General features: G+C 47.6%; 1 protein-coding gene across 1 annotated transcript in view; it reads left to right on the forward strand.

Annotated features, from left to right (window-relative positions):
• The first annotated feature begins 5,862 nt into the window (after positions 1-5,862).
• ell (elongation factor RNA polymerase II) overlaps positions 5,863-13,039 on the forward strand; it is a 90,171-nt gene continuing 82,994 nt past the window's right edge. Inside the window, exon 1 of the mRNA XM_078424155.1 lies at positions 5,863-6,013. Within this exon, the coding sequence (XP_078280281.1) occupies positions 5,879-6,013 (135 nt within the window). The 5' untranslated portion in view covers positions 5,863-5,878. The remainder of the gene's footprint in view (positions 6,014-13,039) is intronic.

Here is a 13,039-nt window from a genome sequence, read left to right on the forward strand (position 1 = left end):
ATTCCACTCTTCCCGACTTTTGCCACTCACCTACACACAGGGACAATATGCACTGTCTTACCCCACATTTATTTATGGATGTGGGAGGAAACCGGATTACTTGGGGAAAACCATAGCAATCATAGGGAGAACATGCAATCACCACACAGATAACACTGGAGGTCAGGACTGCATCTAAGTCATTGGAGCTGCGAGGCAGCAGTTCTATTAGTTATGCCACTAAATCATGACTGCATTGTCAACTAGTCATGGTAACCTTTCATTCGCTTATTTATCAAATGTCTACTGATCTTTGGTTCAAATATACTCAAAGACGCTGTTTTACTGACCAAACCTGCCTATAAAAATCCCTCTCACCTGTGTCCCCCTATTACCTTTCATGCTTCGTCCTGCCCTCCTCTCCTCCAGCTTTCAATCCCCCCCCCGACAATCAGTCTGAAGAAGGGTCCTCACCAGAAACATCACCCAACCATGTTCTCCAGAGGTGCCGCCTGACCCGCTGAGTTACTCCGGCACTCTGTGTCCTTTGATTGAGAGAGTTTCGAAGACTCATAAATGTCCGGGAGGAAAAAAAACTTAAGCAGACAATTCCTTATACGTATTTAAACATTTACACCTGTTTCAAAATTATCCCACAATTCTCTCCACGTCCACACTGTCAAGGCCCATCAGGATCTTGTATGTTTCCATTAATTCTGCCTCATTTTTCTAAACATCAATTAATACAAGTCTATCCTATCCAACCATTTTTTGCAATGCATTGGATTATTAGGGTCTGCATCCCAGGGTGGCTCTAGAAATAGTGGAAGCATTGGAGATCATTTTTCAATGTTCTATAGATTCAGGATCAGTTCCTGTGGATTGGAGGATAGCAAATGTTATCCCACTTTTTAAGAAAGGAGGGAGAGAGAAAACGGGTAATTATAGACCAGTTAGTCTGACATCAGTGGTGGGGAAGATGCTGGAGTCAATTATAAAAGACGAAATTGCTGAGCATTTGGATAGCAGTAACAGGATCATTCCGAGTCAGCATGGATTTACGAAGGGGAAATCATGCTTGACAAATCTACTGGAATTTTTTGAGGATGTAACTAGGAAAATTGACAGGGGAGAGTCAGTGGATGTGGCGTACCTCGACTTTCAGAAAGCCTTCGACAAGGTCCCACATAGGAGATTAGTGGGCAAAATTAGGGCACATGGTATTGGGGGTAGGGTACTGACAGAAAGCAAAGAGTGGGGATAAATGGGTCCCTTTCGGAATGGCAGGCAGTGACCAGTGGGGTACCGCAAGGTTCGGTGCTGGGACCCCAGCTATTTACGATATACATTAATGACTTAGACGAAGGAATTAAAAGTACCATTAGCAAATTTGCAGATGATACTAAGCTGGGGGGTAGTGTGAATTGTGAGGAAGATGCAATAAGGCTGCAGGGTGACTTGGACAGGTTGTGTGAGTGGGCGGATACATGGCAGATGCAGTTTAATGTAGATAAGTGTGAGGTTATTCACTTTGGAAGTAAGAATAGAAAGGCAGATTATTATCTGAATGGTGTCAAGTTAGGAGGAGGGGGAGTTCAACGAGATCTGGGTGTCCTAGTGCATCAGTCAATGAAAGGAAGCATGCAGGTACAGCAGGCAGTGAAGAAAGCCAATGGAATGTTGGCCTTCATAACAAGAGGAGTTGAGTATAGGAGCAAAGAGGTCCTTCTGCAGTTGTACAGGGCCCTAGTGAGACCGCACCTGGAGTATCACACTACCCCCGCACCTCGAGCCACGACCGCCCCGACGTGCAGCAACAGCGGCAGCAGCAGCGTGTTCGCCCGCCCCGGATCGGACTTATCATCGGCGGAACCGGCCGTCTTCGGAGGCTGCGGGAGCGGCTGCGACTTGCCTTAGGCTCGGGCCGCTGCGGACCGTCCGGCGCGACCTGCCACCACAACAACCTGACCGCGGGAGAGGACAGCAGGAGAAGGGAAAGACATTGTGGCCTTCCATCACAGTGAGGAGAGGACTGGAGGAGACTCACTGTGATGGATGTTTCTTTGATGGATGTTTCTTTTTTTGTGTGTTTTTGGGGTTGTGTAATTTTAATGCCTATTTAATGCTTTTATTGTTGGACTGTGGGTGACTGAATTTCGTCCAATATTGGATGACAAATAAAGCTATCTTGAATCTTGAGTGCAGTTTTGGTCTCCAAATTTGAGGACGGATATTCTTGCTATTGAGGGCGTGCAGCGTAGGTTTACTAGGTTAATTCCCGGAATGGCGGGACTGTCGTATGTTGAAAGACTGGAGTGACTAGGCTTGTATACACTGGAATTTAGAAGGATGAGAGGAGATCTTATCGAAACGTATAAGATTATTAAGGGGTTGGACACGTTAGAGGCAGGAAACATGTTCCCAATGTTGGGGGAGTCCAGAACAAGAGGCCACAGTTTAAGAATAAGGGGTAGGCCATTTAGAACTGAGGTGAGGAAAAACTTTTTCAGTCAGAGAGTTGTGAATCTGTGGAATTCTCTGCCTCAGAAGGCAGTGGAGGCCAATTCTCTGAATGCGTTCAAAAGAGAGTTAGATAGAGCTCTTATGGATAGCGGAGTCAGGGGTTATGGGGAGAAGGCAGGAACGGGGTACTGATTGAGAATGATCAGCCATGATCACATTGAATGGTGGTGCTGGCTCGAAGGGCCGAATGGCCTCCTCCTGCACCTATTGTCTATAATGCTGGAGTAACTCAGCGGGTCAGGCGGCCTCTCTGGAGAAAAATAATAAATGAAGTTTCGGGTCAGAACCCTCCTTCCGACCCAAAACGTCACCTATCCTTTTTCTCCAGAGATGCTGCCTGACCCGCTGAGTTACCCCAGCATTTATGTGTTCATCTTCGCAATAAACCAGCATCTGCATTTCGTTCCTACACTTCAAACTTGGATTTATTGGACTTTTTTTTCTTTGTTTTGCACTAAACGTTATGGAGGGCACAAAAGGGTTCACAGTAGGGAACTTGAGCAACTTTAGGCAAGAAAGAGGTATAGAAGTTTAAAAATGCATAATTTCCAGATTCAGGGGCAGTCACTTCCCATCAGTTATCAGGCAACTGAACCATCTATCAGCAACTAGAGCGGTCCTGATCACCCATCGACCTAATCAAAGACCCTCAGACTGTCTTTTATCGAACGTTACTGGACTTCATCTGTCACTAAATGTTATTCCCTTGATCCTGTATCTGTACACTGTGGACGGCTTGATTATAAACATGTGTAGTCATTTTCACCAAGGTAGACACAAAATGCCGGAGTAACTCAGCGGGTCAGGCAGCATCTCGGGAGAGGAGGAATGGTGACCCGAAACGTCACCCATTCCTTCTCTCCCGAGATGCTGCCTGACCAGCTGAGTTGGTCCAGCATTTTGTGTCTACCTTCGATTTAAACCAGAAGGCAGGAACGGGGTACTGATTGAGAGTGATCAGCCATGATCGCATTGAATGGCGGTGCTGGCTCGAAGGGCTGAATGGCCTACTCCTGCACCTATTGTCTATTGTCTATTAGGGTCATGAATTCATCCAGCACAGAAACAAACCCATCACTGCCAACCTTTTGTATGTTTAGTTTACAGAAACAGTGTGGAAACAGGCCCGAGTCCACTTAGACCAATGATCACCCATACGCACTAGTTCTATCCTACACACTTGGGACAATTTACAGAAGCCAATTAACCCACAAACCTGCACATCTGTGGAATTTGGGAGGAAATCGGAGAAAACCCAAGCGGTCACATCCAAACTCTGTACAGACAGCACCTGTAGCCAGGATCAAATACGGGTCTCTGACGCTATAAGGCGTCAACTCTACCACTGCACCATTGGGCCTTTTCACTCATCCCACTTGCCCATATTGAGTTTGCATCCTTGTATGTCTTGCTTTTAAAAGGCATTATTTCAATACGCAATAGCCCTTAACCGATTAAACCTTGCTGGAACTGGACACAGCTCTACCTGTCCTTCAGCACATACTCCTGGACTCCAGAGTCAGTTTGCATCACTTGATTGTAGAACACCCAGAGAATGTCACGTTTTTAATTTCATAAATACTTCATGAAAAATATACCCAAAACTACAAATAAAAATGCATGGCTTCCTTTAAATCCATAGAGGCGTTCAGTCTACACATTCATAACCTTATCGGGTCTATACATCTGCAGTGTAAGCACATTCTATGTACAAGGCATCATTGCCTGCATGGATAATGCAAACTTCAAGTATTTGAAAGGCATTTATACAGGGTTTAGACAATAGCTGGTGACTGCAATGCCTCCCCACAAAGCCTTTGCATTGTCTGCATCAGGCATCTGTGCCTCCTGCAGCCTGGAAGGTGTCAGGGGGGCAGCATTCCCTTGTGCACATCTTGTTGCATTGGAAGATCAGTATGTTCTGGTCAGACCAAAGTGCTGGAGTAACTTAGCGGGACAGGCTGCATCTCTGGAGAGAAGGAATGGGTGACAGTTCGGGCCGGGACCCTTCTTCAGACCCAAAATGTCACCCAAGCCATCTCTCCAGGGATGCTGCCTGTCCCACTGAGTTAATCCAGCATTTTGTGTCTATCTTCGGTTTAAACCAGCACCTACACAAAGTGCATCTTTCACCGTGTCGATGATCTTCCAGCATCCAAAAGCAATGAAATTAGCTGGAAAAGTGTGATGGCTGGAAACTAAGGTACACCAATTGCATTATATTTTAAAGTCATTACTTTTTTTGCATTTGAAGACAAATCTCCTTGCCACATTTATAACAACCCCCCCCCCCCACACACACACACACACAAGTAAACATGATATATTCTGTTTGCATTTGCCTCCTGCTTATGGCATTGCAATGATATAGGATGATGTTGGCTAATCTCGGTGGTAATATAAATATACATGTGGGAAATTATACGAAATATTTAGTTGTAAACAGAATTAAAGCTCAGGAGTAATTATTCGTGTACACTATAGATGGCAGTATATTAGCACTTTCCGTTTACAATTAATTTATTTATCCCAGAGCAGTTCTGCTCCACTTAAAAGTGATCACATTACTGTCAAATGCTTGCTGCGTCGATTAGTTACTTTTCATGAACATTTTGAAAACTTTCTTGTCATGGATAAAACAGAAGTCTGCAGGCAGTAAATAAAACATGGAGTCAGTCGATTTGTTCTAACGAAGTTACAAACACGACCGTGCCCCCAGCCAGGTTTATTCGTGTTCGATTAACCTCTTCTCAAATTAATAGTTAAAAAATAAGTCTTGCTATTTATTGCGTGGTTGAGGCCAGTCAAATATTAGTGGCCTCTATACTGTTACTATGTAAAGTACAGTATTTAATCATTTATGGCAACAAAAGGCAACTCGATCCGAGATGTCATTTTATATAATAAACAAGCTGAGGTTTTCAATCAGAACAGTATTAATTGTAGATAATTGTAGATTAATTGTTAATACTGACAGGACTTTCCAGCTGGTTGGAAAGCAATTTAAAGTATCACGTACTTGCACCCCATCGCCATCTTTAATATGGGCAAGCCTGACCGATGAGAAGCCACTGAAAAGGCGGAGGAGGTCTGAATTGGCCGGCGCCATCGTTGTTACAGGCATAGACATTGCTGTTTCTGCCTCAGGCCAGGCCGCCTCCCCCTCCCCCCGCGACAACGCCATCTTTGTGACGGGCAAGAAGGCGACCTCCTGATTGGCCGGGTGCCATCTTTGTTGCTGGCGGGCTGTGCGGGCGGCCTGGCTGCGCGTGCGCGCGTGGGGGTGGGGGCGGGGCGGGGGGGGAGGGAGGGAGCAGGAGGAGGAGGAGGGGGGGAGGAGAGAGAGAGGGGGAGGGGAGAGGCAGCGCGAGGGAAGATGGCGGCGCTGAAGGAGGAGCAGAGCTATGGGCTCTCCTGTGGCAAACTCAGCTCGGGCAACAACCTCTCCGTGCTTCACGTCAAGCTCACCGACAGTGCGCTGCGTGCTCTCGAGGCTTACCAGAACTGCAAGGTGAGGCTTTGAGGGAAGAGAGGCGAGAGGTGGAGGAGGGAGGGATGTGGGGAGAGAGGGAGAGAGAGAGAGAGAAAGTAGTCAAGGGTCCGAACACCTCCTCTGCGTTCAAGACCACTCTGTGTCACCCGAGCCCTGGACCTCAAGGCCTCTTATCCTGGGCCCTGTCGTCACGGCCTTCCCTTGCCCCCCCCCCCCCCCCCCCGGGACCTTCATGGAGTGGTCCTCCTCTCCCTCTCCCTCTCCCTCTCCCTCTCCCTCTCCCTCTCCCTCTCCCTCTCCCTCTCCCTCTCCCTCTCCCTCTCCCTCTCCCTCTCCCTCTCCCTCTCCCTCTCCCTCTCCCTCTCCCTCTCCCTCTCCCTCTCCCTCTCCCTCTCCCTCTCCCTCTCCCTCTCCCTCTCCCTCTCCCTCTCCCTCTCCCTCTCCCTCTCCCTCTCCCTCTCCCTCTCCCTCTCCCTCTCCCTCTCCCTCTCCCCTCCCCCTGCGTCTGGGACTGGCAGCTTTTAGGGTGTTATCAATGTGGCCTGGGTTGGGGGCGTCTTGGAGTTTATTGATCAACCCTTCCACCTGTACAGACGATCAAACGCAAACCAGCCCCCCCCCCCCCCCATAACCACCTGAAGCCGGCTTGCCCCTGAATCAGACGCCCACACACTGTCTGTGGGTGTCCATGAATCAACCAGATCCCCTCAACACTAGCTCTTCCTGAGTTAGGAAGACACATGGCTACCTCCCCCCCCCCCCCCCCAACCAAATCCCCAAACATCACTCTCTCCTAAACCTTGCCCCCTGGCTGATTTCCCCGAACCATGCCCCTGTCTCCCCCCTGCAGAACCATGTCCCCTGACTCTCTCTCTGAACCATGCTCTGGGTTGTCCCTGAACCAGACTCCCACAACCCCGGCTTCCCCTCTGAACCATGATGCCCCTGTCCCCCATCCGAATCGTTCCCCTCCCCCCGGCTACCCCTGAACCATGTTCCTGTCTCCAGCCGATCTATGCCCCTATTTCCAGCTGATCCATGTGCTCTAACCCCCCCCCCTCCCCTCCAGACTATGCCACTGTCTCTCTCCCCCCCGATCAATGCCCTCTGTCTCCCTCCCCGATCAATGCCTTCAATCTCCCCCCCCCCCCCGATCAATGCCCTCAGTCCCCCCCTCCGATCAATGCCCTCAGTCTCCCCCCCCCCTGATCAATGCTCCCTGTCTCTCCCCCGGACCATGCCCCAGTCCCCCCCTCCGGACCACCATGCCCCAGTCTCCACCTCCGGACCATGCCCCTGTCTCTCCCCCCGGACCATGCCCCTGTCTCTCCCCCCGGACCATGCCCCAGTCTCCCCCTCCGGACCATGCCCCAGTCCCCCCCTCCAGACCATGCCCCAGTCTCCCCCCGGATCATGCCCCAGTCCCCCCTCCGGGCCATGCCCCAGTCTCCACCTCAGGACCATGCCCCAGTCTCCCCCTCAGGACCATGCCACAGTCTCCACCTCAGGACCATGCCCCAGTCTCCACCTCAGGACCATGCCCCAGTCCCCCCCTCCGGACCATGCCCCAGTCTCCCCCAGGACCATGCCCCAGTCCCCCCCTCCGGACCATGCCCCAGTCCCCCCCTCCGGACCATGCCCCAGTCTCCACCTCAGGACCATGCCCCAGTCTCCCCCTCAGGACCATGCCCCAGTCTCCACCTCAGGACCATGCCCCAGTCCCCCCCTCCGGACCATGCCCCAGTCTCCACCTCAGGACCATGCCCCAGTCCCCCCCTCCGGACCATGCCCCAGTCTCCACCTCAGGACCATGCCCCAGTCTCTTCCCCCCCCCCCCCCCGGACCATGCCCCCTGTCTCCCCATCTGTCTCCCCCTGAACCATGCTCCTTGTCTCACCCCCCCCCCGGAACCCCCCTGAGCCATGCCCCTCTGACCGTCGCTAAACCAAACCCGACTCCCACCCCCACCCCCCCTGAACCAGACCCCCATCTCCCCTGTTCCAGACTCCCCCCTGATCCTGACCCCTGTCTCCCCCTTGATTCAAACCCCTCCCCCCTGAACCAGACCCCCCTCAACAACACCTCCCTCTGAACCAATCTCCCCCGCTCCCAAAGGCTCAGCCTGAATCGGACTCTATGGCGCACTCCTGAAACAGACCCCTAATCCTGCAACTACCCCTGCCCCCTCACTTTCCCATGCCCCCTGAGTACCCTCAATCCCCACCATCCCAGCTCCCTCCTGGACAGGACCTCCTAATCCTGCACCCCACCCCATCCCAGCTCCCGTGAATCCGACCCCCTAATCTTGCTCTCCCCCTCCCCAGCCCCTGGCTTCCCCTTACACACCCCCCCCCCCCCCCGCTTCCCCCCAGGCGCTGCTCAATCCCCAGCACCCACGGCCACTCTTCGACCCAGGCTATTGGCATGTTTTGGGAAGGGGAGTTAAAATAATACGTTAGCAGTACCACCGCTCACAAAGTTAAGCTGTTTACCACTGCTTTCAATGAAATTATGTTTGAAAAGATGGGTGCAGGCAAGTTCAAATGAGAATTCAGACAATTATTTCATTGTCAGTAACTTGCTACTCGGTTTGTAAATTTTGTGGTTAGGTTTTGCAGAACCAGGGAGACGCATCTGATCGGTAGCCTTTACATTTTTGAAGGCCTGTCGTAGGGTAGACAGGGAAGGTTTTGCCACTTACAAATGAGACCATAACTCAGCCATCATTGTGAAGTAGTCATTAAGGAGTACAAGATTGCCGCTGGAAATTCCCGTAACCAATGCAGGGATGGTTTCTTTCCCAGGCAGTGGTGTGACTGAAAATTACTGCTGCAGGGAATGGCTGAGGTGTACAGCTGAGATTGTTTTGAAACAAAGCCAACAAATTAAGGAGTAGAAGGATATTCTGAGAGGGTGACATAAAGCTTGGAAGAGGTTTGTATGGATCGTAAATGATTGCCCAGAGCGACTGGGCCAAGTAGCCTCGTAATTCTTTGTAGAAATTGGAAGTTTAAAATAATTATTTAGCAATAAACCACGGAAAAGGCCATGGGTCCATGCTCCTCAAAAAGACCTATAAATACTTCTAGATATAATTTTCCGTGCAAATAAAAGGATATGATGCATTTAGAAACTTCCTCTAATGGATTTGAAATGCTCTTCACTGACACCCTTATGGAATCTTACAGTTGAAAATCACGTTCATAACTGTGCCAAAACTTTGCATGGTCGGAAATCTGCCATTCTCTTCTGAACGTTTTTATTCCTGAAAAAGGGACGGGGGGGGGGGGGGGGGGGGGTGTCATAGTTTGGGATTGTTTCTGGAAGAGACTCCTGTTGGTTATAAGTTGGATGAATCCTGGCTTGTTGGAGTGGAGTCGTGCTGCATTCCACTCGTTTGATTTAATTTCCGCCGCACTGTTTCATCTGAGAGGGTTGGAACAAGATTTCTGCAAAAGCTCAAGATTTTTATCTAGTATTAGGACTGCTCAATTACACTCAAATATATCTGGAAAGTGGGTTAATATGTTGAAGGAGAATCGGGGAGGGGGTGGGTGCGTCAGGAACATTCAATCATTCCCAAGTTTAGCAATGAGCATGACATAATTGTTTTTCTATTACCTTTGTGAAATGTTCTCAGCACTCTACGAGTACTTGGTAATAAACGGGTATTAATAAATGTGTTTTTGAGGAAGCAGTGGCTCAGGTTTGGTCCTTCATAGATTAAAGGCTTCATGCTACAACATTAATCCTCACAGTGAATTGATTTTTCACATCTGGTGTAGAAAATCAGTACATTTGCATGGCTCTGAGTTCGTGGTCAAACAATAATACACTTGTATAGCATTTCCAATGTAATGAATTGACCTAAGAAATTTAAGAATGTTATCAAATAGAATAAAAAATGCTTCCTGGCCAGATGAAAGAGAGAAAGGCAAAGTTTTGGGAGAGAATTCTAGAGCACAAGGGGCCAGAATCTGAGGGAAATGTTCATGTTCCTAAGTCATACGAGCAGAATTAGGCCGTTCGGCCCATCGACTACTCCGCCATTCAATCATGGCTGATCAATCTTACAGCCCTATTCTCATACCTTCTACCCATAACCCTTGACATCCTTACTAATCAAGAATCGTTCAATCCCTGCCTTAAAAATACTCAATGACTTGGCCTCCATTGCCGTCTGTGGCAAAATACATTGCGAAGATTCATTTATTAATCAGTGTATTTTCAAGGAGGATTCCATTGCTGTAGAATATTCTATATTTCAGAGCACATTGGGTGGAGAGCTTTGCTGATGGTGGGGCACTTTTCTGAGTTCTGTACCAAATCTAACCATTACCATATAGGTCTAAATACTAGCACTATCTCTGAGCCCAGATTTTCTTATCTAATTGATATTTAGTAATGAGCAATGTTACCTGTTGGCATTTATTAGCCAAGGAATTTCTTTAGTCAGAGGGTAGTGAATCTCTGGAATTCATTGCCACAGACGGCTGTGGAGGCCATCAATGGATATTTTTAAGGCAAAGATTGCCCGATTCTTGATTAGTAAGGATGTCACGGGTTATGTGAAAAAATGGGATTGAGAGGGAAAGATAGATCAACCGTGATTGAATGGCGGAGTATATTCAATAGGCTGTTTCTGCTCCTATGATTTATGAATATCCCAAATGACCACAGTAATACTGATCTTGCCACTAACATGTCTATCTTGAATTTTTTTTTTAAATGGCTATCCAAATCTGGAAATTACCTGTCTGAAGAAGGGTCTCGACCCGAAAAGTCACCCATTCCCTCTCTGCCTGTCCCACTGAGTTACTCCAGCATTTTGTGTCTACTTTCTGGAAATTACCTAGTGGCGTAGATTGACATGAGTTGAGTTGTGAATACAGTTGAACACCATTGTTGAACTCTCCTGAACCGATGATGACAGAATGTAATTGAAGTAGCTGGAGATAACTAGACAAAAGTAACTTTCCTGAGAAGCTCCTATATAATATTACATGTCTCTGGTTTTCTGTAGCTACAAAAATCAACCTTTGTGTGAGGCCTGAGCTGTGGAGATTTTCCCCATTCACCCCAGAACCTCCTTGTTCTGGAGCTCCTTGTTATCACACTTCATCCAATACAGTCGTGGTTTGTGGGCTATTTTTTGTGTTCAAGCTGAATTTATGGGTACATATTTAGAAGGAAGAACAGGGCTTTTGAACCTTGGACGCTGCTCCAACTTTCCTTTTGTGTTGAGACCCTTCGTCAGACTAAGTCTTCAGTCTGAAGAGGGGTCTCAACCCAAAACGTCACCCATTCCTTCTCTCCAGAGATGCAGCCTGTCCCGCTGAGTTACTCTAGCATTTTGTGTCTATCTTTGATTTAAACCAGCATCTGCAGTTCTTTCCTACAACCAATTTCTTGAACTACCATGCACCATCACACTTATTTCTCCCCCTTCCGCCCACATTCCTTCCCTTAGTTTCACAATTTGCATCTCTTCATTCTTTTTGTCTCTTTGCTTCTGCCTTTTCCTCACCTGTAGCCATGAATGAATAAATGAATGAATGAATAAGTTTATTGGCCAAGTATGTGCATATACAAGGAATGTGCCTTGGTGCTCCGCTCACAAATGACAACGCAAACATACAGTTAACGATAAAGAATAAAGCATAACACATCAAAACAATAAATGATATCGATTACTTGTCAGGATTTCTCTCCTACCCTCTCCTTTCTTTCAGCTTTCTCTCCCCCCCCCCCAAACAGTCAGAAAAGGGGTCCCAATGTGAAACGTCACCTAACCATGTTCTCCAGGGATGCTGCCTAACCTGCAGTGTCACTCCAGCACTTTGGCGTATTTTTTTGTAAACCAGCATCTGCAGTTCCTGGTTTCAACTCTTTATTCTGAGACTGTATTCTGTTTCTACCACCCCCTTAACCAGGGGAATTCTTTTTTCTCTTTCTATCCTGTCAAGTCAGATTTTTCTAGATACATCTGTGATGTTATTTCTCAATCTTCTAAATTGTAAGAAATTGAGGCATACTTTACTCATTCTCCATTCTCCCACACCACAAACACACATTCTTAGGAACCAGTCTGGTGAATCTTTATATTCTCTCAGAGGCAGGTATACCCCTTTTTAGTTAAAGAATCCAAAAGTGCGTACATTTTCAGTATCATCGGGTATCTTTATTCTTTTTGTAAAGCTAACATACCGTTTTCTCTCCTATTTGCTTGTTGAGTGCATGTTAGCTCTCAGTAAGTTGTGGATTGTTTCTCCTCTGCTGCTGTCAGGCATCTGAACTACCCTATCACCAACTAGAGAGCAGTTCTGAACTGCGATCTCCCTCATTGGAGACCCTCGGATTATCTTTACTGGACTTTATCCTACACTTCACGTTACTCCCGTTATCCTATATCTGTACACTGTGAACAGCTTGATTATAATCATGTATAGTCTTTCCACTGGCTGGATAGCATGCAACAAAAAAGCTTTTCACTGTACCTCGGTACACGTGACAATGCATTAAACTAAAGGATACCTGGATTCCTTTGAACATTAAGGTTTCACAAACCAGTATCAAGAGTGTTTATTTATCATACGCCCTGGATATGTAACGGAACAACAAAATTCCTATTTTGTGCAGCTTTACTGACGTATTAAAACCAACAGCAAGAAAATGAATATGCAATAATTTCAGTTATGCTAAGTAAACTAAACCGTGATAGTACACCAGCTGTCGCAGTGAAGTCTGTAGTGGTTCGATATTGAGGTATGGTTGTGATTAGGGTTGTGCATGGTAGTTCAAGAACTTGGTTGATGGGAGTAAGTTGTTCTTGAACCCGGAGATATGGTTCCCAAGCTGCTGCAGCTCCGTCCCAATGGTAGTAGCACGAAGAGAGTATGATGTAAGTCGCGTGGTGGATCTTTTTGATGTGGGAGGACAGTGTCTGTGATAGACTGGGCAATGTCCACCACTTTCTGCAACCTCCTTCATCTTGAGTGTATATCCAATATGCAATGTTCATGCCTTCTCACTTAGTTGCCTGTG

Source organism: Rhinoraja longicauda, chromosome 28 (assembly GCF_053455715.1).
Source record: "Rhinoraja longicauda isolate Sanriku21f chromosome 28, sRhiLon1.1, whole genome shotgun sequence".
NCBI classification, from domain to species: Eukaryota; Metazoa; Chordata; class Chondrichthyes; order Rajiformes; family Arhynchobatidae; genus Rhinoraja; species Rhinoraja longicauda.